General features: G+C 36.4%; 3 protein-coding genes across 3 annotated transcripts; all 3 read left to right on the forward strand.

Annotated features, from left to right (window-relative positions):
- The first annotated feature begins 3,463 nt into the window (after positions 1-3,463).
- On the forward strand, positions 3,464-5,242 carry LOC127935014 (homeobox protein Hox-A13a-like). The gene is made up of 2 exons (XM_052532598.1): positions 3,464-4,251; positions 4,404-5,242. The coding sequence occupies exons 1-2, from the start codon at positions 3,570-3,572 to the stop codon at positions 4,649-4,651; spliced, it is 930 nt and encodes a 309-aa protein (XP_052388558.1). The 5' UTR covers positions 3,464-3,569; the 3' UTR covers positions 4,652-5,242.
- A 5,142-nt stretch (positions 5,243-10,384) lies between these two features.
- On the forward strand, positions 10,385-13,695 carry LOC127935080 (homeobox protein Hox-A11a-like). Its single transcript, XM_052532672.1, has 2 exons — positions 10,385-12,019; positions 12,682-13,695. The coding sequence occupies exons 1-2, from the start codon at positions 11,401-11,403 to the stop codon at positions 12,912-12,914; spliced, it is 852 nt and encodes a 283-aa protein (XP_052388632.1). The 5' UTR covers positions 10,385-11,400; the 3' UTR covers positions 12,915-13,695.
- Positions 13,696-19,214: 5,519 nt separating this feature from the next.
- Positions 19,215-23,995, forward strand: hoxa9a (homeobox A9a). The gene is made up of 2 exons (XM_052532808.1): positions 19,215-22,386; positions 22,676-23,995. Exons 1-2 carry the CDS (start codon positions 21,870-21,872, stop codon positions 22,912-22,914), a joined length of 756 nt encoding a protein of 251 aa, XP_052388768.1. The 5' UTR covers positions 19,215-21,869; the 3' UTR covers positions 22,915-23,995.
- Positions 23,996-27,113: the final 3,118 nt, after the last annotated feature.

Raw genomic sequence — 27,113 nt, forward strand, 5'->3', positions numbered from 1 at the left:
TGCTCTAAGCAGAACTATTGCACAAAAAGTACATTCTGTTAAAAAAAAACACCTTCTTCTACTCGTCTGCAGTGATCCAGTGGCCAACTACAGGACGCTTATCTTACTTAAAAGAGCCGGAAGTCAGAATAGTTGCAGTTTAGCAACCATTTATCATAATATCCTTTTTAATTTGAGAGGCAGCGCAAATTTAAACCAATCTCGGAATTCATTTTAATTAATAATTTATTCAATTCATTTTAAGGATTCCACTGTCTTAAATGCAGCTCATAATGTTATGAACTTTGTATTTAACGAATGCTTCGAATTTGTATTTAACTCAGATGTTAAATTTTGTGTTTTATTAATGTATTTGGATAAATAAAAGACGAATAGAATGAGTTTTACGGAAGTGTCTATTTAAACAGCTGATCAAAAATGAGAAGGAGAGATAGCCTACCTTATTTTCAAGGCCTTCCTTCTTCAATTTGGGCTTCATTACTGACAACAGTATTAAAATGTGAGAGTATATATATATATATATATATATATATATATATATATATATATATATATATATATATATATATATATATATTTCCCCATCAAAATTCACCTGGATTATTCATTAAGGGTTCTTATTTTCTGCATGCAAATTCTGATCTGAATCTGAATTTCTTCCAATGTCACTGTAGGCGATTTAGAACATTGCACAAATAAATACAGGATATATATTGTGAATTTTAAATCTGTAGTGTTCACTTTATTCATAAATTAGATAAAATATTGCATTTGCTTTTTATGATTTTTGTGCATCAGTACCGTTGATTATTTCGTTTTAGGCATTCATTAATGGACCATAATTTGTACATGCGAGCAATAACTTGTAAAACTAAAGGCAACATCTTTAGATTTTCTTATCGAGGAAAGAAAAATCTGTCAGTGTACCATTATTTAACATTATTTTTGTTGTTTTAACTAAAAACTAATAATTAGTACACTGAAGATGTTTGGTGATTGAGCAATGCCCATTGCACTTTACAATGAAATGCACTTTACGTCTTTGATTCAGTGCATCGTGCATCTTCACCCAAATATTAAATTCAATTTAGGCTCTTATCAATTTGTAAATTTTCCCAGTACAGGTGATAATAAACACATGGCTTCATTATTCTTTGGGGTGGCTAAATGTTGTTTGTGGTTATTGTGATTTCGGAATATTTATTATAAATGATTATTTTAAAATATTAATTGCAGATGATACTGAGGCAAAAAGTTAACATTATTGTTAAAAAAATATAACATTAAAATAAAAACATTAAAAACTAATCACCCTTTCGATGTTGTTGTCGAATACAAGACATACGTTGTTGGCTAAACAAGAAATATCCTAAAACATGAGGGTACATTTCATTGTGATATAAGAAATGTGTTATTACTCTCAGTGTCTATCACACATTTATCTCATATTATGGTTATCCAATATATAGTGTCCATAAACCATAACACAATTATACGCAATGCGCACCACACAGTATTAAGTTAGTTTTCAAAAATTCTTGTTAAACCCCAATTTCAGTTCACACGTATAGATTATTCGTTTTTAAAGATAATAATTTAACCCGTACTGTGTGGAACAACAACAACAAAAAAAATTATTTTGGAAATTTTATTGGTAGTGAATGGCTATTCTTGCAGGCTCTTGTTGTTGAGGTTCAAACATCGTCCGATAAAAGACAATAGATGCGTTCACTTTAAATTGTGTCATCATTGCATTGCCATCACATTTTATTAATGCGAATTAATTGGCAGTGTGGAATAATCAGAAAATAAATGTACATAAAACAATTAAATTATGTCAATTTTGTCATTCATAATTTGATTGCACACCTTAGACTAATGTGTACAGGCTTATTTCTTATATCGTCTTCGAAAAAGCACATAGAAAGCGTTTCACATGAACTGAATTGTGTAGCCAGCAAACAGCTCATGTCCGAGGTAAAAAGTAGCTTTACACATCACAAAAGTAATTATATACATATATATTACAAAACTACTCGTGGCAGCGTTTTACTTCGAATTCACAGTGTTGTAATCAGCATTATTTAAATATATTGAATTGCATTTAACAACATTAATTCAAAGTGTTATTGTTGTTATTGTTGGGGAAAAAAATCACAATTTCCATGCAACATAAGAACCAAAAAGAGAATGTGTTGATTTTTTTATTTCTGCATTTGATCAGTCAGAAAACATGGCGCTCATACAAAACAATAGGCTACCATTTAGTTTTCAACATTCGTACCTAAAAACATGGTTTCCTTACAAAAAAAAAAAAAAAAACAGATGCATTCTAATCCATGTTCAAATGGTTAAAATACAAAATCGAAAGTAAAGAGAGTTAAATTGTATAATCATTCTTTACAGATTCACTTACATCGATGATACCAAGTGGCAGGCCATGTAAAGGCTTCTGTGACGTATCTTATTCACCAAAGATTTTTCACCATTCAACTCTTCTCTTCTGTAAGCTTTTAGGCTGGCTATCAAAGTCTGAATAGGCCAACAGGCATAGTGTCGCGGCCAGGCGGCAACTTTCAACTTGACCTTGGCCTGCAGACGCGTTGGCCCCGCACGTAAAATGCCCAGTCTTATAGAGGGGTGTTCTCTGTCTCCACATCTTGTAAACAAAACGGAAACCGTCGCAGCAGGACTTCATGACACCTTCTCAAATTGGACCTTTTTCTTCAACTGCCATCAGTTGCAACCAATTTTCTAAGTATCCTGAAAATAACCTGTCGATATCGTTGTTAACCGTTAAACCGTTGCTTTAGCACACTTGTATTGCATCATGCAATTCTTACAGTTGTGTTGAATGAATACAATAATGTTTAAGGATGTTTAGAAATTAGTCAAACATTTCGAGAGTAACTTTTTTTTTGACAATGAACTTGCTAACACCTTTATTAAGCAGTTAACATGAGGCACAATGTGTGTGTAGCCTATTATTATTATTATTATTATTATCATTTTGATGTGTCGGTTGAAGTAATCTTTAAGTTGATTGAAGGGCCACCAAGGACTGCACAATAGCAGCAAAAAATAAAGGGAATGATATTCAATTAAAATTACGCAATGTTCGTTCAGTGTTTACCCCGGCGCCCAAGGCTGTTTTAAATAACAAAACACTCATGCAACATTGGTTTTATAAATAAATGTAATAAAGTGGATATAGAGATTACATTTCATGAAGGACCACAGCTGGAGGACATTCGCCATTTCCCGTTTATATACTTACGCATCCCCTTCACCTTTTAGGGCATCTTGAAATAGATGAAATCCTTTGACATAGGTTGGACATATTGTCCTCTAACATCACTGCATTTGTGCTCGGTTTAATTGTTAGCACTTGAGCTGATTATCGTCCTCGTTTACATATCACATGACAAGTTTTGAGCCAATCCAGGCGTGATTCTGGTTATGCACAGGGTGCGTCAGAGTAGTTTGGCTCTCGAGGAATCGACTATCTTCTCTTTTTCAGTCTCGGGGCTTCTCAAAAAAGAGCCATACGTCTCAATGTCCGACGGGCTATGACAACGTCACTGCTTCTCCGCCCGCGTTGGATTGACCCGGTCATGTTTCTCTATGATAACGGTGGCGGCTTGGACGACACCGGCAAGAATATGGAAGGGTTCACGGGAGGTAACTTCTCGCCAAGCCCGTGCAGGAATTTGATGGCTCACCCTGCCTCTCTTGCTCCCAGCGCTGCTTATCCGTCAAGCGACGTGGTTGCCGCTGGAGCGGGTGAGACTGGGAAGCAATGCAGCCCCTGCGCAGCCGTCCAGGGTTCAGCCAGCGCTTCAATTTCCTACGGATATTTCGGTGGCGGCGGATACTATCCTGGCCGAATGTCCCATCACCATGGGGGCGGTGGAGGTGTGAAGACATGCGCCCAGTCCCCCGCCTCTGCCTCACCTTACGGGGAAAAATACATAGATACGTCTTCTTCCACCGGCGAAGATTACACGTCCTCGCGCGCCAAAGAGTTTGCCTTCTACTCGAGCTACGCCTCGAGTCCGTATCAGCCAGTTCCCAGCTATCTGGACGTGCCCGTAGTCCAGGCTATGAGCGGGCCTGAGCCCCGGCATGAGTCCTTATTACCAATGGAGAGTTACCAACCGTGGGCTATCACAGCCGGTGGCTGGAACGGGCAGGTCTACTGCACCAAAGAGCAGCCACAGACGGGAAACGTCTGGAAATCGACATTACCAGGTAAGGCTTATGTCAGAATATGTAACAAACAAAATAAAAACCATAGTATTAATGCATTTCTTCTAGCTGTCAAAACAATATGATCATGTTGCGTGTATAACAAAACATCCTTAAACAAATTTGGATATTTTTATTCTAATTTGTATCTTCAGATGCAGGGTCTCACGGAGGGGCAGACGGTAGCTCTTTTCGCCGCGGGAGGAAGAAACGTGTTCCATACACCAAAGTGCAGCTGAAGGAGCTTGAAAGGGAGTATAACGCAAACAAGTTTATCACCAAGGACAAACGCAGGCGGATATCTGCTCAGACCAACCTGTCTGAACGACAGGTTACTATCTGGTTCCAGAACCGACGGGTCAAGGAGAAAAGGGTCGTCAACAAATTAAAAAGCAACAGTTAGCTTTCCTCTGTGTAAATGCATTTGAACAATTTTAAACAGCGATGGCCCACACGCACTCAAGGCTATGTAATTATAGACGTTTAACGAAGATTTGTTTTCCTTGGACTACCGCTTTGAAGTGACCACTTTGGATCGGACATGGTTGATGGTGACGCGGTGAGTCATTTCTGGGCTACACACGGTGTATGGCCATATTCCCAACTCAGGACAAAGACGGTCAAAAGATAAGTTTGATTGTTGGGATTATTTTCTGTTCACCAAAATATCTAGTGGAGAGAAATACATTGGATATTGATACTGTAACTCTTTACAGTGTGGTACGACTTTTCTTTCATCGCATCCAGTGTCGATTAAAATTGAAATTATGCTTTACTTGGAGTCTCAAGTTCGTGAAATTTCGTCTAATGCTGGCGTATATCAGGAATGGAGCCTGTATTTTATAAAGGCCATGTACAATCCGTGGTTATATTTGTGCCAAATAATGTACAATATAGACTTACTGTGTGTTTGTGTTAAAGAGTAGCCTACCTTAATTGTGTTTTGTCGTTGTGTTGAGCAAAATGCGTCCTAATAAACTATTCATAAGAAAAATATGGTGACGTAATTTATATTTTGTATTCAAACATCAAACCACGCGATAATATTAACCATTAATATGGCAGAAATACAAAACTTGAACGTGAATTGGATTTAACACGTTGACTAGCTCTTTGCAGGAGTTGGTACAAGCAAGTAGCCCAGCCTGATAAACCTTTTGGATGGTGTCCACAACTTTATGGACTGTAAAAGGTGCATGTAAAAGGTGTATGAATATACTTTTTTTTATTTTTTTGTCCATAGACTGAAACGAGAATTGATGCATTTGGAATTTCGCTCGAGTGCCTGCGAAAACTGCGTACCTCAGCCATATTATAGAGCAATTGCGCCATCTTCTGATGTGCATTTGTAAGTGAAGCGGCTGGCTTTGGTCATGTTGTTAATTAAATCGAATAAAGCTTGAAAATAAATAATTGGACATATTAAATCCCACACAATAATCTGTTACGTATCAGTGTATATCTCATTCCCTTTCGTTTGCCTGTATTAAAATGTATTTTCCACAGATCGTATGTGTATTGATAATATAGACTAATATAAAAACAAGAAAGCAAAAATGAACTCAATAAAAATCTATACAGAAAATAACCGAACACAAGAACAATATTGTTTTTTTTAAACTATGTTATTAACAATAATGTTTTTGTTTTTACTATTTTGTTGTTGCGTCAGCTTGGATCTGTTTAAATTGCTTGTCGATTATGACAATTTAGTGCTAGGTTCGTGAACAATTACATATTTTATTTTACATATAAAAAATTAAGTTGACGATTGTATTAATTAAACAAGAAATAAGGACTCAGATAAAAGTTCATTTAAGCCTCTTTCGTTTAACGAGATCCTACTGCAAAAAAAAAAACACTTCGCACAGCGCCATGTTTTACTCGAGCTTGGTGACTTATGACATAGTAGACAAACGTGTGTGATTTAATTGACTTTAAGTAATCCTAGTTGTCGAGTTTTGTCATTGTTTATAGTCGTGTCATGGGTAATTTCAGCGTGTTACGCTATTTGTTGTTTTGTTTGGCATAGGAGAAGCCACATTTACATGATCAGACATGTGTGTAATTTTGTATTTCTTTTGTATTTCTTTATTTTAGCTATCCTTAGCCAGAAGCTGTGGTTTGCCACAGTAAATTAAATGTTATGATAAACAAAATTTAACAGGGATGTTTTTTTTATCAAGATGGAAATACAACGGTAACTCTAAGTTCTGCTGACTGCTCAAACTAAGCTTTATCACGGACACAATCAGCTATATCTATTGACTAATTATAAAATATTTAAATCGTTACAGTTATTTTTTCCCCCTTGTGAATTATTATCATGTAGGCACTTTACAACCTCCATGGTCTGTTAATATAATTGCTTGTACGACTGTCACATATCTAATTTGTATTTGTAGAAGAGTTGTTTATTATTGTTATTCCATGTAAACAAATAGCTACATTTAGAAGGCTTTCTGGTTCTTTTTGTATCTCCACACCTATAATCATTTTCATATTAGATCTTAACATCTCGGATTATTCAAATCAAAATAATACAAAGACTTGACAATGGTAATGTGTTTAGGCATTCCTCCTCACCATACAGTTTTCTGCGTCGGCTTGTGTGTAAGGTCTATTGTGTTGACGTAATGTCTCAAGCGCGCTCACGTTGTCTAGATAGAGTGAACGCACTTTAACAATTCAGGAGTCCTTTGCTCATTGGTAAATCTGGTTTCTGGCACCATCTAAAGAACAAAAATGGAACTGCATGTGCATCTCTTCCCCGGGGGAAATTAATTTCTCTTCGCATTTCGTTTTGCTTTGCTATCTAGATTTTGATGTTGTCGGTTAGCTTACGACCAGTCCGAATTCGACTATATTGTAGGTTACAAAGGACCTTTCACAACTAGAAGCACTGATTTGTTTAAATTATTTTTTATGATTTTTCTTTTTTTATGTGATTTGATACAGAAGTACAGTTTTAAAATTTGACATGTTGTCTGTATTGACAGAAGAAGAAAAAAACTGCAAATAAAATTAGGCTAAATATTCAGTAATTCAAATAAATATATATATACAAACATTTATATACATTTGGGGATAATTTAAACAGACAATTGACGAAAGACGCTTCAATAAAAAAAAATGCTTTTCGTCCAGCTTTTTTCATCTGAATGTTACATGAGAGAATGTCGGAATGTGCTGTGAGACAGATTCGGGTTTTCTGAATGGCGCGGGTTTTCTCTCAGGTTTCATTCTGTGCGCCATTAGAAGGGGTTAAAGCTGGGGGTGGTCGTCTAGACAATGAAAGCCAAGGCCACAGACAACATCTCAAGCGTATATCTGGTTTGGCCATTTTATATGGAAAAATAAACAAATAAATAAATTGGATAATCGTTTCTTGACATTTTCTAAACCATGCGTTTGCTGTAGAAATGCAGCTTTTTAGCCCTGATGAAGGCCTGTTCGTCAAATGCGTTAGCACAATAAATGTCCATTTGTATTCCTTGATTTTTCTGCTTTCCACAGTTATTGGTAATGTTGTGTTTAATAAGTATTTTTGCTTTTATTCACAGACCATGTTGGCTTTGTGAAGTTGTATTAGAATAACCTCACAAAACCTAAAAATTAATTAGATATGCATCGTCTTTGTCAAATACAGATATGCATTTGTGTGCTCATTTATCACTTGTGCTCCTCCAAAACACTTCTAATTGTGTAAGATAAATGCAAAGAAATTTGTAGGTAACAACCCTGTTTAATCAGTATAAATCTCAAATTCAAACAGAAAAAATGACCTAAAATGTAATTCATTTTGTAAAACATTTAATTGATTTTGTTTTAGTCAAAAAAGAACGTAGCTAAATAACCTAAATACGTTTGGCTATGCTTATAACTCTTTTAGTTTATATTATCTTAAACTCGAAAAACACCACTTAAAAACACACTCTTAAAAATATCATGATGTTGTTATCAAATAGTTGTTTTTGCTTTAAATTTTGTAAACCAATAGTTTTAGCATTGAAATATTTTAGTCACGAATTTATTGCATTCTCAGTCAATCCCTAAATTGCCATGTACTTTCAAAATAAGTTTCTTAGACAATACATTTGGTAAAAGTAAAAATAAATAAAAGACTTCCAATAAGACAGTAATTTAAAAAATTAAGCCTCAACTTCAAAAGATAACAGCAGTCCAGCAAACAATGTTACTACGTGAAATAAAGTCCGATGTTTTTTTTTTTTGTTTTTTTTTTTGGGGGGGGGGGGGGGGCACACGTGGTCAATTGGTGTGGTATTTCTTCTTCTTCTTCTTCTTCTTTTCTTTCTTGTTCTGTCCTCATCGGGCTTAACAAAGAAAACAGCTAAATTATTGGCGCCAACAAACATATTTATTTTATTATCATTGTTGTTGTTAATTACTCTGTATTACACTGTTGTATTTAATCATCGTATTTAAAAAAAATGAAAGTGTAGGCCACTTGTAATAGAAATTGTCGTCATAGCTGCACGTATTTCAATAAATACATTTAATATAATTTGTAATCTAACTTGTGACTGAAATGGTTGTCGATTAATTTCCAAACATGTCCAAACATGTTTAATAAAGTACAGGGTTCCAAACAAATAGCTTTAACTGTTCTGCATGAGCAAAAAATGTGTGACAGGCTTGATCCTGCGATCTTTGGCAGAGATTCTGATGGGCTTTCTTTAATACAACAGACATAGTTTAGTCGTATACCTAAAGTCATATTCACGTGGTGAATGGACATAGTTTCAAATACAGTTTGACTTTCAAAACATGATTTTTGAACAAATAAAATATTATCTAGCTTCACACTAGTTATTCTTCTGCTATATTTACGGTTATTTAAAAACGGCATGTTGCTGTGAATGATATATTTATTTAGGCTACTATGTATATATAATATGTTGATTGGAGGTTTCTTTTTTTTTTTTTATCCCAAGTGCCTGTTTTCCACTTGTCGCGTTAAATTGCTCTCTGTCATTCCTTTGTAAAGTTCCCTGATGTGAAAGCGAAGTTTGTGAAACTTCATCCGGGACATAGAGTGGCTTGCGTGGCGTTTGTTGTTTGTTCACTTTTTCAGACCTGCGCGGTGGGCGGTAGCCCCTTCCCCTCCCCCTTCCCGAACTTGAAGTCGACCGCACAGACTTGTCTCATTGGAGAAGGATTCAGGGACTCTGATTAAAGAGCAGGTCATATGGTGCTTTAAAGTGTCCTAATAATGTGTTGGAGTCGCTTAAAATAGATTTAAATGCATCTAATATCATTGTCATTCTCTAGGAACATACATTTAATATTAGAATATTTCTTCTGTGCTTAAGGTCTGTAAACTCCTCCCTTCCAATCTACTCTTCTCAGATTGGTCACCGTGCAAAGTCTGTTGTGATTGGTGTTTCCATATACAATGAGTGTCAGGTAATGCCTGTAGGATAAGGCCGCATTGAAAACAATGCTATAAGCTTATACAAATGGCATATTTATTATCAATTCCAACAGAGTCAGAGGATGATACGGATGCAATGCTCAACTGGAAGCTCCATTGCTAGCACAATGTGATCAGTGGTGCGTTTCCCAAAACCATAGTTGCTAACCAGTTAGCAACTTAGTTGGTTGGCAATGGGAAATTGCATTGCAACCAACAAAGTTAACTTAGTAACTATGGTTTTGGAAAACGCACCCCAGGACAGTTTCTCATTTTGTATGTGGTAGGCTACTTTGCTGAAAGATGATGTGAAGACAACATGTAGGCTAATGAAAACAAAATATGCAGAACACAGGTCTTCTCCACCTGATATAAACACACTAACTTGCAGAAGTGTTTGTGGGCAGGTCAGAGTGTTTGTAATTCGCGGCAGACGGGGATTATGCAAATGTGTGTTACCTTGTGAGGTAAATAGGTTACAGGCAGAAGATTTGAAAATATGAATAGACTCTTTCTTTTGAGAAACAATATCTTTATCATGCACTTTTTTGATTAACAATTTTGCAGACTGTTTAGATTGAAGGATAGCTATACTCCAAGTATACTTACAATCTGCAGAAAATATGTCACGACCAATTCGTACGAATTTTACGAGTTTGCTATTCGTATAACCGCACTCTTACGATTTGTCTAGACCCCAGTGATGGGTTGGTTTAGTGGAGGGGTTACAGGTAATTCGTACAAATTCATACGAATTATGCAACTCATAAAATACATAGGCTACGATTTAGCACAAATCGTTTGAATTTGTACAAATGAGGTCGTACAAATTCATACGAACTACCTCGTAAAATATGTAGGCCTAATTGGTGTGAGATCCGGCTGGTTGTGCTAGGTAGAAAAATTAGGCCTTTACCTGCCTATTCCATGTTTAGGACCCACGGTCTTGGGGTGTAGGCCTACTCACGCACCCTGGCCCGGTTGCAAGCGTGCCTTTCAAAGGTAAATTAAACAGTTTTCCATAGGAGCCTTCTTAAATAGCTGACAAGACAAAATAGCATAATCCTACACGTGATATGGCATACATGAAAAATTTTGCATATAGTGCATATATTTTTGAATGTTTTGTTTTATAGGAAGTCTGGATACCAAAACACTCATTTTCTTAGTTTTGATGCCGTTTGATGGACCATATTGATCGCTCGCATTCCTTGTTAAGTCACAGACACTGTGTTCTTGACTTTTAAACGTCTAAGAATTGATTATAGTATTCTGGCAAGACTTTGTATCATTATTATCATTTCATAACGTCTATTTGTCCATTTAAAATTATATTTAAACATCCCAATCAATCTAACACAATCCAAATTATTAATGTTCAACAGAGTGTTTAATCTTGTATTCGCAAACGTATTAGAAATTCATTTGTAATTCAGTCTGAACCTCGTTGCCAAGTTTGGATCTGCCATTAATTAGCTTTCACTGTCAATATACAAATAGAACAAGTGTGCGAGGATCTGTCAATGTCTTTTCTGGATCACGTGACCATGGCCTCAGTTGGACTGGATAGAGATGGATTTCCACGTCATCTTACGTCTCAAAATTTCTGCCTCGCGGATACCCCTACAACTCCGGTAAGAGGCACGCGCACATGAGAGCTATGTCGTGGGCGTTGCGTGTAGGTCTTGCTAGCCCAAACTAGAAACTGCGCGGGTACAATGATGGATTTTGACGAGAGAGTTTCCGTTGGGTCCAACATGTATCTGCCCAGCTGCACGTATTACGTTCCGGGGGCTGATTTCTCCACGTTGCCCTCGTTCATATCCCAAAGTTCGTCTTCTCGTCCCGTCACCTACTCTTACTCCTCTAACCTGCCTCAGGTACAGCATGTCAGGGAGGTTACATTTCGGGACTATGCTATTGACGCGTCTGGTAAATGGTCTCACCGGGGTCCGCTGGCTCAGTGTTATCCGTCGGAGGAGATAGTACACAGGGAGTGTTTACCAGCGGCAACGACAGTTGGTGAAATGTTCGCCAAGAATAATGCATCTGCGTATTATCACTCATCGAACTCGACCTCCACTACCAATTTCTACGGTAGTGTTGGAAGAAACGGGGTGCTTCCTCAAGCATTTGACCCCTTTTTTGACACCGCCTGCGGGGGCTCGGACAGTGTAGTGAACAGCGACTATGCAGCGAGGGATAAAATGCACTCAAGCAAACAGCCAACACCAGCGCCCGCACTGGAGCAAGAGTCCGAAGGAAAGGAGCGACAGGAGACCAGCAGCCCCGAGTCTTCTTCCGGAAACAACGAGGAAAAGACCAGCGGTGCAAGCGGTAAGTACGAGCTCAGCGAGACTGTCATGCGAGAAAGTTTGCAATCTTGCGCGCTCCTGTTAAATTTTTTATATGCTGTTTTATAACCGTATAAGGTTTATGGAGGGCCTGAGATTTCCCCAACAAAACCTAGGCTACTTATAAACAGAGAGAATCACGTGCTTGGAATTGAAATTGGCCATGAAAAGACTCAAAGCTGGCGCATTTTAACTTGAACTTTAAAATGTATTTAAGTGGCCGCAGTGATTTCACAGGATTGTTTGCAACAGTCAGAGAAACAAGCGTCTAGTATTTATCTGCTAATTACTGCATAGGCAAATTATATGCTAGTATATATATATTATTTTATTATTATTATTTTACAACCCTTTAGATAAAAAGGGTTAAAATTTGTAGATTGTAGTCTAGATATTGAGATGTATATCTTTGTATTTATTAACGTTAACAATCGCAATCATATAACTTAAATTTTCTATCTATCTATCTATCTATCTATCTATCTATCTATCTATCTATCTATCTATCTATCTATCTATCCACACACACACACACACACACACACACACACACACACACACACTGACTTCTTTAACGTATTTTTAGATTATCTTTCATAATATATTCCTATGACGATTATTTGTTAATTGGTCATTTTCTCTTAGGTGGACCCAGGGTTCGCAAGAAGAGATGTCCCTATACAAAATTTCAAATCCGGGAGCTCGAGAGGGAATTTTTCTTCAGCGTGTACATTAACAAAGAGAAACGAGTTCAGCTCTCAAGGATGCTTAACCTCACCGATCGCCAAGTGAAAATTTGGTTCCAGAACCGGCGGATGAAGGAAAAGAAACTAAACAGGGACCGATTACAGTACTACAGTACCAACCCACTGCTATAGGACAAGGAAATAACAGATAGAAATATACAACAGCTGCAGTAATAAGATCACACACGAGACCTTATACAGACTCTAAGTGGTTAACTTCAAGTTCGAGACAAGAAGGAACCTTTCACTAGAGTAAGCACATAGAGGACATTGGAATTCACAGTTTAAATACAGATTGTTTTGTGCTCGTATATAGATAAACGTGTACAATTCTGTGGCGAACAGAAATTATTTAATTAAGAGCTTGTGATAAACACTGAACATGGACTAGCCCACTCCGCTTGTGATTTGTGATGGACTACACGCGGAGATGGAGTACAACTGGCTGAAATATTAGGGTTTAAACAAGGAAAGGCTTTTGACAAGCCATTCGTATAGTGCGTGTCCATTTGTGTGGAGAAATGGAGCAATAATACTTTCTTCGCCGTCTCTCGGGAATGTAAATGACTCATTACAAACTGTGTAATGATTATATTCTGATCATCCAAAATGAAATGAACAGAAATGAAACAGACTGTGAGCTGGACTGAGCGGAGCACATGCAATCTCGCTGAATCGCATCCCCAATCATAAACATTTCCGGACATTTCCATTAGGAATTGGTCATCTTTAAGAAGTGGACTCTTTCAGGCTTAAGAAATGAAATAACGTTTTCACGATGACCTTATTTGCTCATGTTCGAGTTTGCAACGCTATGATTGTCCTGGGATAAAAATGGTTTGGTTTATTGTAATCCAGAAAATCATCTTTATGGCATATACGTCCTAAATTAAATAATCAAAGGGTTATAACATATGTTTGTAGAACATCGTTTTCATTTCAAATATATTATGCATGAGCGTACACATGCGCATTATGTGCATTTATGAACAGCAATGTATTTTTATTTTATTTATTTTTTTTAAGGACTCTCTCGGACCATGAACTGAAGCAGTTGTTACCTGACAATTTTACCGTCACAGTGGTTACAGTATTAGCAGTTATTATCTGAATGTTTATGACCTTGATCGTAGTGTTCATATACGACAGTCTAAGCGCATAAACAAAGACGGAGGAAGAGTAAGAAGAAGAGAGAGAAAGAAAGTAGAAGAGAAGGGGAGAGAAAGACAGAGCTTTATGGTTGCTTGCTGTGTTGCGACTTGGCCTGGCTGGTGCATCCTTTGAGGCGCTGAGGAATATCCGCCTCATTACGGGGACATCCTCCTTGTTGCTTCAGCAACACGACCATAAAAGCTGTCTGTGTCTGGAGTTTTTGGGCAATTGCAGTGTGGTGCCATAAACCGTCTGAGAACCAAGGTTATTAGCCACGATTGCAAGGGGACAGAGGCAAAGAGATTTTGAGGAGCGACTTTCAGGAGCGTTCTTTTTCTTTCTGACTGTTGTGTTACCTTCACACTAAAATATGTTTCCCTTTCCTCTGTTTATATATATATATATATATATATATATATATATATATATATATATATATATATATATATATATACACATACATGAGCGGAAGCATAAATGGGTTTGTCCATATTTTACCAAGCATTTTTTTAGAGTACTATGTAAATGGAGAAAAGCTAATATATATATATATATATATATATATATATATATATATATATATATAATATTATTATTATTATTTTAGTTTTTTCTCAATTATATACAATAATATGAATTAAAGCAGGTTCAAATGTCCAATGGCACTAGTGTGATCAATGTCATGGTCGTGGATCTTCGATTGAAAAGGCGGGACTCAAATCTTTAAAACGTTGTTTTGAGGCAACATCACAACATCAAAAGCAATGATTTTATAAATCACACACACATACACAGACCCACAAATGTGCTATGTATAAGGTCGATTAAGAGTCCAACTGGTTCGTTGAAGTCCCTGCAGGTGTTCGACTGAACTGCCTTAATTTCACACAGTCACTAAAACATTCCAAAATTTTAACCGTTTGGAACAGAACACGTATTAATCGACCAATGTCCATATTAAATTAAATATGACCGTGTAAAATATGATGGTATGGCAATCTTTTATCCCTGAATCAAAGAGTTAATGGCAAATGAACTATGCTCCATAGATTAAGAAATCCATAAAGTATTGCCTATACCAACAAAGTTAGCCTATCTTTGAGAAAAAGTATTCTTTTTTTTTTTTTTTTATTATTAGCCTATTACTTACTTTTTTTTTTACAAAAGTGGCCAAGCTAATTTATAGCCAGCACTAATCAATAATTTATTGGTCTCAAAAAATGCACATCGTTATTTTGAGCTTTCAGCGATGATTGAACATTAACTGGAGAACATAACTGTCACGAAGCTGTCTGAACAGTTCTTTTTTCTCTCCCGTTGACAAATTGAATAATGTAATTCAAAATGGTGTTTGTAATTGTGATACATTATAGTGCCTTTTCCGCATTAGGACATGAAGAGGTGAGAGCAGGCGGACGGGTACTATTACAGTGTGTGTGGACTATTTGTCTCTAGTGCAAAATAAATGCTTCCGCTGATAGCAATTTCTGCTCTTGAGTTTCTCTTACAGCGAACTCGATCTTGGGAACAAAGAAACGTGGAAATGAAAGGGTTGAGTTTATTTGCCATTTCAACTTTGGTAGGTACATAGGCATAGTCATTAAAACATAGGCCTATCAAATGTTTATTTTAAATCGACAAATGTTTAATAAAGAACGGGTACCAACTGTTGTTATGGGATGAAGACTAAAATAGTAATGTCTGTATATGTTAGTGTAGTCCCCAAATTAGGCCTAACTTCATAACTCAAATTCCACTCAAATCTATCCACTAATTGACACATAAGATAAGTTTCCTTATAGGTTTATTGTCTAAAGGGTGGATTATATGGCTTGCGGTAAAGACAAAAAATATACAACCACCACCAATAATCGGTTATATAGATCCATCACATTTTTTTAACTAAATGATTTGATAAAATATTTAAATAAGTGAAAATTATTAATAATAAGGGTTAAATCTTATTTCCATTTTCATAAAATACAATTCAATAATATAAAAGGGTCAGACATATGGGCATATGGTGGAATTCATGATTGTGTTCCCTTTTTCACGTTTAATTTTCAACTTGAATTTGAACAAGCCAGTGTTGACTCTGTGGTTTTTGCAACCTAAGAAAAGTTGTATTATTTTGTTTTAGCACGTGACGGTACTTTATATTGTGTGCTTCAGAAATCCCAGGAGTGTTATTTCATTCCAGACATAATACTAGAAATACTAAATGTCACTTCAAGAATTAACATTTATATTTTGTTTTTATATAGTGACTCTCCCTATTTCGAGCTATTTGTTTTAAAACAGACTCGAAAACGTAGCCTTTCTTAATATACATAGCTGTTAGTTCGGCTTTAAATGCATGCTTTAAAGCGTCGTGTTTGTGAAAGTTTGTGAAAACCCCCAATTTCACACGTGTAGAATGGTGCATAGTTCGAGAATGTAGTCTTCCCACATCTGGTCTACTCTGCCGTCCGAACGTTGCTGCTACACATACAGACAGGTGACGCAGGCCTGCTGGGGGTGTGGCTCTTGGTGTTTCTGGGCACCTACTGGTTGAAACGTGAGCACTGAATTGAACAAGGGCAGCTCATCACACACAGCTTGTCTTACGATGTTAATGACCACCAATGAGCTTTCTCATACACTGTCCCCAAAGCAATTCGCAGTAATGGCGGGGAAGTGTTAGCGCAAAAGGGACTGGGTGTCTTTTAGATTCCCTAATTAATAAGCGAACTGAACCTGACAGCTAGATCAGCATCAGCAGCTGGAGTTTGGCATCTTTCTTCGAAACGCGACATTACTTACAACCCAACAAAACTTCAGATAAATGTAACTGCCCAAACCACAGCAGTGCCCCGCATGGAGATGTGATTCGGAGCAGCTCGTGTCGCATCGTTAATACGTTTTGCTTTTTTCCTCAGGACATCAGAAGATGGGGCACGTTGTATTTTCGATCCACGGAAGTGCACTGAAGTTAGCAACCAGCCTCAATGAGTGAGGATTATGGTTCACGGGATGCGTCGGGCTTGTGCTGATCCTATATCTTTACAATATTATCTTGCAGGGATACGATACGGGCCATTGACGTCGAGCATAGTCACTACTACAATGGCTGCTTTTTTAGACTCCCCTATGAGGAAGTATATTCAAGCGCACAAGATGGAGATAATTATTAGTGTTATCAAAACGCCGGCTGACAACGTTGAGTAAAAAGCAAAGGAAATATGTCATACTTGACAGGGGTGCTAGGTGAAAAGTAGCAAAGGTAAGATAATGGGTCTGTTATTAATATATCTTTGCTAGCATTAATTTATTTCTAATACACCTTCGAAGCCATTAATGTTTTCATCTGGTGCAGAGACTATAATAAAATATATATATAATATAAAGCCTAGGCTAGCTTGTTAATATTAAAATGTAATAAAAATCCAAGTGAATTTTTTGAATGAAAGTAATATATTTCCAGACAGAAAAATACTCATAAACAGCATAAACATAAAATGCTATACGATAGGAATATGACTGGCTCAATAAAAAGTTTAGATATCGTTGTCTACTGCCTATGAACATTAATTAATAGAAAGGCATATATACCAAAATATGTTATAAAAATGCTATATGTCAAAAAATATATATAAATACAAATATATATATAAATTTTATATATATACAAATATAAACATTTTGAATTTCCTTTCTTAAATTTTCTTTTCCTATTCATAATTTTTTTATCTGATATTATTTAGGCTGTTGTGTTTTATTTTGAAACTATTTATCAACAACATTATGCAGACCATGAAACAAACGTTGTGCTAATATATATATATATATATATATATGTGTGTGTATATATGTATGTATGTATGTATATATATATATGTATATGTGTGTGTGTGTGTGTGTATATGTAATTAGCTTTACTAATAGATGTGCTATATCTTGTACAGGAAACACACATGGAGTGTTCAGTAAACTGGCTAAAGGAAGACTACCGGAAGAAGCGCTGTCCTTACATAAAACAAAAAAACCTTAGAGCTGGAGAAGAAGTTCCTCTACAGTCTACTAGATGTACTTGACTCAGGAGAACGAGCGCCGCCTAGAAATCAGCCGCAGTGTGCACCTGAGCGACAGGCAAGTCAAATATAGTTTCCCGACAGCCGTATGACAATGGAAAATTTACCTGGCCAAAGAGAATCTTCGAATTATTCAACATTTCTATATTTATATGTATTTGTGTGTGTGTGTGTGTGTGTGTGTACACACAACACACACTTGTTTTATTTTTTCTTCTACATTGTTGTCTAATTTATGAGGTTTATTCCATTGTATTGTTGGGAGAACAATAATAATGTGGTATATTAACCAGCGTAGCTACCGAATATAGATGATTTACCATGCCATATGTCTAGCATGTTAGCAACGTGAAAAGGAAACAGTATAGGCTAATTAAAAGTAGATTATATTGCTTTTTTATCGTAATGTGCCCGCACATGCGCTTTATTTTTATAGAGATTGTCCTTGGCTATTCTAGCTACATCATAAACTAATTGCAATCAAACTTGAAATCAAATAGTCATATAATCTAAACTGTATTTTGCAAAAGGAAATGGTAAACCATTAATGTTTATGAATTTCGCTGCTATCTATCTATCTATCTATCTATCTATCTATCTATCTATCTATCTATCTATCTATCTATCTATCTATCTATCTATCTATCTATCTATCTATCTATCTCAATTAAAAGTTCGTTGTCCTAGGTTGTTGAACTATGAACACATGTGTGGCGAAACAAAGAAATTTGCTCGCATCGGATAAAGAATGTGCTACAAAGTACAATTTTACACTTATGTTGGTTTAAAGTTGTATATTTTGCATTTGTGCTTAGTCGACCTTTGTTGAGCTTTGCCATGGAAGCGTAGTGATTTAAATATGTATCAGGCTACGTTGTAGTTTTTTAAGTCAAATTTCGTTTTACTGTGAAATTCCCCATTATCTCTGGCGGAAATGTATTTAAGCATAGCCTACTTCAGAGAATTAAGGGCCACAACATGTACGGACATCGTAGTATTATGGAGGCTTTAGTCTGCTTTTGTGGCATTTTATTGCTGCCTACTTTATGAGGCTCGTCATTTTTCTGAGTGACTGGCCTCAGTACAGACTATAGAGGCAGGAATAAAGACGTTCGGATTTCAGGCGATGGAAAACAGTGGTTTTTTTGGTACTCCGTTTCATTTAAATGAAGTTAATAAAGGTAAGATGCTATTCTGACATGAATAGTCTTGGCTGTTACGAGAAATGCATGTTGTTTGATAGAAAATGCAGATTAAAGATTAAATGAAAGGTATTCCGTCGATTTGTTTAGAAACCATTGGTTGTTTTGTCTGAAGAGTTGAACCAGACTGTGGAGTGGTTTAGGTAGTTTCATGTTGTTGGGATTGCATATTTAAACTCTGCAACACGAAACTGTCTTAATTGCCCCAGTTTCATTCCTCCGTAACATAAGATCTACTCTTTTTCACCTAGATATCGAAACAATACCAAATCATTTAAATTGACAGTATAAAATGTAAAGCATTATTGTTATTAAAAAAATGCCTTTTGAACACAAATCGCCGTGAGTTGTTTGATGTTTGAATTTTTGGACTGAACGTGGACACTAATTTGTCGAACTCAATGTAGACAGTACTTGACAAGGCCTCGGTTACGTCCAATACACGGCAATCGAGCCTCGTCTGCTGTAAGCAACAGCGACGTCGGTGGCGTGCCACTGAGCTCGAGAGATTGCGTTCCCGGCTTCCGCCTAGCGCCGTGAGAAGTGGCTGAACACAAAAGACAAGATTGGCTTTATGGTGGCACACCAGTACAGCTAAAGGGAATTTATTTGTGGCTAAAAAGCATGAATAGCGCCTATGTTAAAACTCGGTTGTGTTAACAAACACCCCTGAGCAGTTTACGGCCTCAAAGGGACATGCTGTTTCCGGCGCTTTCTTCTTTTTTGAGAAGTAGCGTCGTTTCCTGCTGTAAAATAGTAAAATCTTTCTGGATGCCCTTCTGGTAATCACTGATGGACTATAAAATAGTGTGAACAATTATAAAAAAAAATGTAGATTTGATGTACGAGGCTCACAATTACTGAGCCGATGTGCATTAGCCGATGTGCATTTTTTTTGTTTTTATTTTTTGTAGGCTACTTGTGTCTGTTTAAAATAAACTTGATTAAAACATTTTAAATGGTAGTTACTCGTTTTTACTTGAGATTCCTTTATTGTATTAGGCTACGTGTTTATAATAATTTTGTTTGCTTGTCCCTGTAAATAGTTAACTAATTTAAACTGCTTTTTGTTTTGCAACCGTAATTTAAAAATAAACGAGAATCCACTTATGGCCAATGATTGCCGAATGAAACTTAATTTATGATAACAACCAACAACATAAAGTATAATTATTTTCTTCTATATTCTGCTATTAGTATACTATTAATAAAAGCTCTTTAATCATTTAAGTCACTTTGAATGTCATAACCATTTTGACGTTTTCGATTGAGCAGATTAATATAATTTGATAAATATAATCTAGTACTTGCCAAATTGCATGTTTCCATATTAATCGTATTCCTTATGGTTTTAGTGCTTTATTTGTGACATGTTTGGCTGCGACATGTATTTTTCAGGAGCAGTTTTTCTGATATGATTTTCAAATATAAAAGATTCCCAATCCATTCAAATCAATTGTCAAAATCCAATAAATTCAAATAATTTGTAACTATATAAATGTTTTTTTTTCTTTTTTCAATCAGCAATTACAATATATTAAGATAGTGGGCATTCGGAAATAATATTATGAAGAGTACTGATTTTAAAAATCTGGTCAAAATATTGCTAAGTCGCTAATGATAAACATTCACTATTAATGGAGAACGCAGTCATTCCCCCTTCATTAATGAAGCTATATTTAAATGCATAAAGGACAAAATGTATTTAGAAACTTATATACGCTATATATACCAGCAATAGCCACTTACTAACCAAGTGAAAACTTAGCTTCCTTTCTGAATCCAGTTCGTCATGTACACTGCACTGTAACCATTTTATTTTAATAGGTAAATTATCTCAATTAAAACAGCACAACTAACAAGTAACATCTATTATGTGCAGTATACTTAAAACAGGCTCTTCCTACCAGTGTATCTAATCCGTCTCAATTTATTTGTTATTTATTGTGTCGGTTTGATTACATATACACTCTTAAAAATAAAGGTGCTTCAAAAAGTTCTTCAGAGCAATGTCATATGACATTTTTATAACCCGAAGAACCTTCTTTCGCCACAAAGAAACAGATAAGGTTCTTAAAATGTTAAAGGTTCCTTATAGAACCATCTAGACAAAAAGGTTCTTCTATGGCATCTTTTTTTAATACACCTTTTTTAAGAGTGTATTTTCCGGCAAAGTTTCATGTCCATGCTGTTTGTCTGCATAAAGGCTGTGTAGATTTTCTAGTTTCAGAACATGAAATTTTGTTAACAACATCCTTGGGCTTGTGCTTTTAATCTCTGATCTAAACAAATTCAGAGAATATATTTTTTTCTTTAAGTTTACATTTTGTATATATATGCCTATTTCTTATAGTGGCTCATTCGGAGCTTTTGGAGCGGATGTTTTGGAGAAGATTAGAACCAAAACGATGTTTTTTCATTTTCCCTTTCACAGAAATTCCATTGATTTTTTTTTTCTTTCTTTTTTTATTGTTCTGTTCCACTGGTCACGTGTGCACCCCACCCAATCAAATGGCAGTTTGCTTTCAACTTATTAGCTGACTAGGGCTTTGTGTGGGGGAAGTTGCCTCTCCATTTTCACAGATTGTAATTTTGTGAGCGTGTTACTGTATGTGTGTGTTAGTGTTTTTATGTGTGTGTATACATGAGAGTGCGTCCCTGCCATGTCGACATCCGGAGCTCTGACAGGATATTATGTTGACTCTCTTGTTATGCCGGACATCGAAGAGTCTCGCTTCTCCTCAGGTTCAGGGCTCATTCAGCACAGGCCCTCCGTTCTACCCACAGACCATACAGAGCTCGGTCCCTGCACATTCCCGGCAAAGCAACCCGTTTATGGTGGCTCGGGTTGGGGCCACATCCCCACGCATTTCTCCAGTGGTGTACCGTCAGTGTATCAGCCGCATACGCAACCTCCAGTAGCTGGGGATTACGTGCAGTCTTGGCTTTTGGACTCTGCATGTGGGCTGCCTCTCACTGAGCTACCGACGGTCCATCATCACTATCATACCAAACCTGATACAAACAGAACGAATGATAAAGGCACAGAGGCCAGTTCACACGCCGTGCTCCCTCCTGGGGACTTCAGTAACGGAGGATGTTCTACCGACACCGAGACAGCATCTGGCCGGACTGCTGATAAGGGAGGAGATGTACAGGGGAAACCAGGCGCCGATCCAGGTAAGGCTGACCAAATGGTGGGATATATGAATATAATGACGAATAGATTTATGTTAATCACTACTGATAAATTCATGTGTTTTAACCCGATTCTTATTCTAGTTAAATCATGTAAAATTGTTCGATATATTTACTTCGGCGTATTTACTTTAGACGTGATTGTTCAGTGTTTGGGTAACTGATATATACCATTGTCTGGAATTTAGATATATAGGGTTTTGTGTTAAAATCATTCTCTGCTCGCTTATGATTTCGAAACCCTCATTCGCTTCCCTCTACCTTTCCCCAGACAACCCTGTGTCCAACTGGCTTCACGCGAGCTCCACGCGTAAAAAACGATGTCCTTATTCTAAGCACCAGATCCTCGAGCTGGAGAAAGAGTTTTTATTTAACACTTACCTCACGCGCGACCGGCGGTACGAGGTCGCCCGTCTACTGAACCTCACGGAGAGACAGGTCAAAATTTGGTTCCAAAACCGCAGGATGAAGATGAAAAGATTCAACAAAGATGGAACGAAGGACGACTAAATATTTAGCACTTCGTGTACGTTAGGATGTGAGATTATCCATCCTTTTATTAAAATTATAATTTCGTGGGATTTTACATTAGGCCTAGGTCTTGTGTTAGCCTATTCAAGTATTTTCTTAAAGCATGCTGAGATCCAATAGTTTTATCTATTAGACTATTTGGATAAGGCTATTTGTTTGTCATAAGTGGTTCCATCTTAATGAACACGGCACAAATCTGTTTTTCAGACGTATGTTTAAATACTCGCTAACACAGCATTCTTCACAATTCCGTATTTCATTTGGAACAAATTTATTAGTAGCCTAACATGTCGAAAAAAAGTTTATTCCCTTTCAATTGTATTTTGTATATCAGTGTTTTATTTCGGGCCGCAATTTACAGTTTTCTTATGTTCTGTAGCGTTTCCTAAATTTTCACTAGAAAAAAATGGGCCCAGGTTTATGAGATCATGTACCCTTAGAAATTATTTCCTGTTGTATGTGCCCTTAGAAATTGTTTTGTTTAGTATTTACAATTATGACATTACCACTACCTACTCACTTCACTACCTATTTTGTTTTGAAACGACCAACCTTTTCATGCCATATCAGCCATTATGATATTGGGTGAAGTCTGCGAACTTCAGGGAACAAGTATATAGATACTGAGCTGTAGATAAAAGCACTGTAGGCAACTTTTCAAATACCTCATGGTCTGTTGACCGTCATATCGTTAGTTTACTTTTATTTTATTTTTTTGTTTACTTAATTTCTCAGATGTAATTTGTGATTTTATTTATTGAATAATAAAAGCATTTCATATTTCCAAACAAGTCTCCCTTAGATTGTGCACTCCTTGTTAAATTTTAAATAACAATTAAGTTGAAGACTTAAATTGCATGTAAATATTTAATTATGCAATTTTGATAGATTTTCTGGTAGTTTCCAGGCAGTTGTTTTATGGCATTATGAGAAAAGTAATACATTTTTGTATAATTTTCATATTTTTATCTGTTGATTCATTGGTTTATTTTAATTAATAGATGCTAAGTAAACATTTAATAAGAAATATGACCGAATTTTATAATGCAACAGCTGCTTTACAAAAAAAAGTAAAAAAAAAATGTTAAAGTCTTATATTATCCATACCAGGAGATGGGTATTTCATAGACCTGGCATCAACTCTTGAGGAATGTGTTCTGAGGCCAGGCTATGCTGGGCGAGTTTGCACTCGGGGAGAACAGGCCCGTAGACCGGTCTGGCAGATGAGGTGGTTGGCTGCATGCTGCTATAAAAGACAATTACTGCTATAACCGTTTATGGTGTGCAAAGCGCTGCGAGGCGAGAGAACGCAACACAACAGAGATATTATGGGACCCGACAGCTGGGGCCAGTGAACAACGCATCGTGTGCGTCTGGATCTGTGCAAATAAACATTCAAACCTATCGTCTTGGCCTCAATGATGAGGTGCTTTCGAATAAAAACATACAAACATTAAATGTAAATATGAATATATTTTATTATATAAAGCCTGTATACTGGAGGCAGAAGTGCTACAGGTATAACTGGGGACTTTGACTTCAAAGTCTTCACCACGGAGACAAGGCAATGAATCGCAGACACAGCAACAGACATTGGCATTCCATTTTCAATGGCTTTATGGCCGTCCAGACACAATTAGACCGTTTCCAGAGGCCCGACACCCATTTGGAGAGATGTTTTTTTTCTTCAGTCACCCTTTGCTTTCAGAGAGACTCGACTACGTACACAAAAAGCCAGCGGAAATAATCTCGTTTTATTGGCCTCTGATTGCAGTTTGCCCTACGGCACCCTTTGTGTAGGTCAATACATGGTGAAATGGAGGCGTCAGTGTCAGTTCTCCAGACGTTTTATAAATACTCGGGAAATTAAAATAATGAAAATCTTCCATATTCTTACTTTCACTTGCAGAAATTATTTTGCCCATAACACATTGTCTAATCGTGGACATCCAAGCATAAATAAAACCACCCTATCTTCATAGTAGTTGCCATTGTTATAGCCTGCAGTCTGACCACTTGATGTCAGTAAAACCTCAAAATCATCAAAACCCTCAAACTTGAAAACCCGTATTTTGAATAGCTTCCATGTTCGCGCTTTCTTTAAATCTTCATTAGTTAAATTTTTGTCTGCTGAAATTAAAAAATCTTGTTGATGCTTCCCGTTCCTTATTTTTCTTTCATCATCAAACGATTAAGCAGGCCCTCTTAACACTGAAGCAAAATAATTTGAGTCATGTATGCTTTATAACAGTCTCGAATTTTAATCAGTAGTCGGGATTATACTAATAATCCCGAGTCTAGTACGTTTCTTTTATTTATAAGACATTTCTTTTCATTTTCTTTTTTTTATGAATGCCTATAATAATTGTAACAATGCAGTCCCATGTTCCATCCATATATGGGTGGAATGTGTATTTTTTCATTATGCATTATGCAAAAAATGTCTTAAAAAAATAACCCAAAATAATCCTGTTCATATAACATTCAATTAAAATAAAATAAAAAATAAAAACGTCCAAAGTTTTAGAAAAGGGGAAGAAGCACACTCACAAGATCACTCACAAAAGTGGTATCTGTAGGGCGAACTGGAAAAGATTAATACATGAATACCAATGCCTATATTCACGTTTGTAAAATGACGTCGAAAAATATATCAGCTTTACCTTGTGTGATCTTTTCATAAACCGGTAGTTGGAAATTACCGTTTTGACTTATAAATAGCCTATGAATAAATCTGAACTTAAGTCTTTGATTTTGGGGGCATTATCTATTTTAAAATAATAATAAAAATACTTTAATAAAAATCGTGATCATCAGCGGCCCAAGGACTGATTTATAAAATTAACTACTATTATTACAAGCTGATGAAAAGGCTTACGCAATACTTATTGGCTGTCCAGTGCTTGCAGAGTGATCATGTGACTTCACGGGCCCAATGCCAGAGAAGTTGGATTTAATACGAACTCCGGCCATAATGGGATTGTATATCATCCTAGCTCGTAAAAACGACACCGATGATTCTTGCTCAAAATCTCAGCCGGATGAAAAAGTAGCCTGTATGATTAAGAATTAAACTGGAACGTCTTACAGTCATACGCAGCGCGCGCTCTTCTTCAGCACTGGCCAAACAAAATGTTGCTTTGTGTACGATTTGTCATCTATAGTACTACAGAGGGAAATGAATGTTTCTAAAATGTTTCCTACACATGATGTGGTCAAGCTGCGGCTCATCCGGGATTTAGAAAGGACTTGGACATCTCCCGACCCAAATTCATATAGCTAAGCAAGCATAAACGGACCAAACCTTCCGCATGTTTATCTTCAAATTGGCACGCAAGGTATGACTTTCACGTTTATTTGAAAGAGCTTTGTTGTGTATCTGGTGTCAGAGGCTGCAGAGACGTGTCCTGCAACTATATCCATTAACCACCAATGCAGCTGTTCATGCATGTGTGAAGTCTTAAACGTTTACATGTCTCGGCTCTGTGGTAATAAATTAATTACTTGGTGTGTCTTAATTTAGAGGATCTCCTATGCTATCTGGTTGCATAATTGATTTCTGTCGTTGTGTCCACTTCCAAGATTTATAGCATAGGCTACCCTGTTAAAAAAAAAATATATATGGATACTGTTTCTTGTAACTACTGACAAAGATCTACTAGATCACAGTCATATAAACTTTCATAATGTTATATAATGCATTTATTAATAAAACCAAGAATGATTGTCATGAGCGATGACTTCGCCCTATAAAACGTCACCACTGCATTAATAAAATGCAAGTGCATGTCTCTCCTTGAAACAATCGTGTAGATTAAAAAGAAATGCATAATACATTTATTTAGACCTAGGCTATGTTTAGCCTATATTTCGATCATTTTACCTCAGTAATGACAAGGTGCAAAGCCAACATGACATTAACAGAAGGCCTTATCGCTGTGAAGGAAGGGACACCAAATGTTAAAACTCGTACATTTGTGCATATACTATTCAGATGTTTTGTATACACGTTAAATTAGTCACATAATTCAAATAGCAACAACATGTCTTTATAGCATCATTCTGGGAACATATAAACTTAACACCCACTGTGGTGATGTGGACACAAAGAACACTGGTCGTATAATCACAGCTTTACGGCTAAATAATACAAAATCGTTTTTCTCTTGTAATCTACA

The sequence above is a fragment of the Carassius gibelio genome, chromosome A19 (assembly GCF_023724105.1).
Source record: "Carassius gibelio isolate Cgi1373 ecotype wild population from Czech Republic chromosome A19, carGib1.2-hapl.c, whole genome shotgun sequence".
NCBI lineage: Eukaryota > Metazoa > Chordata > Actinopteri > Cypriniformes > Cyprinidae > Carassius > Carassius gibelio.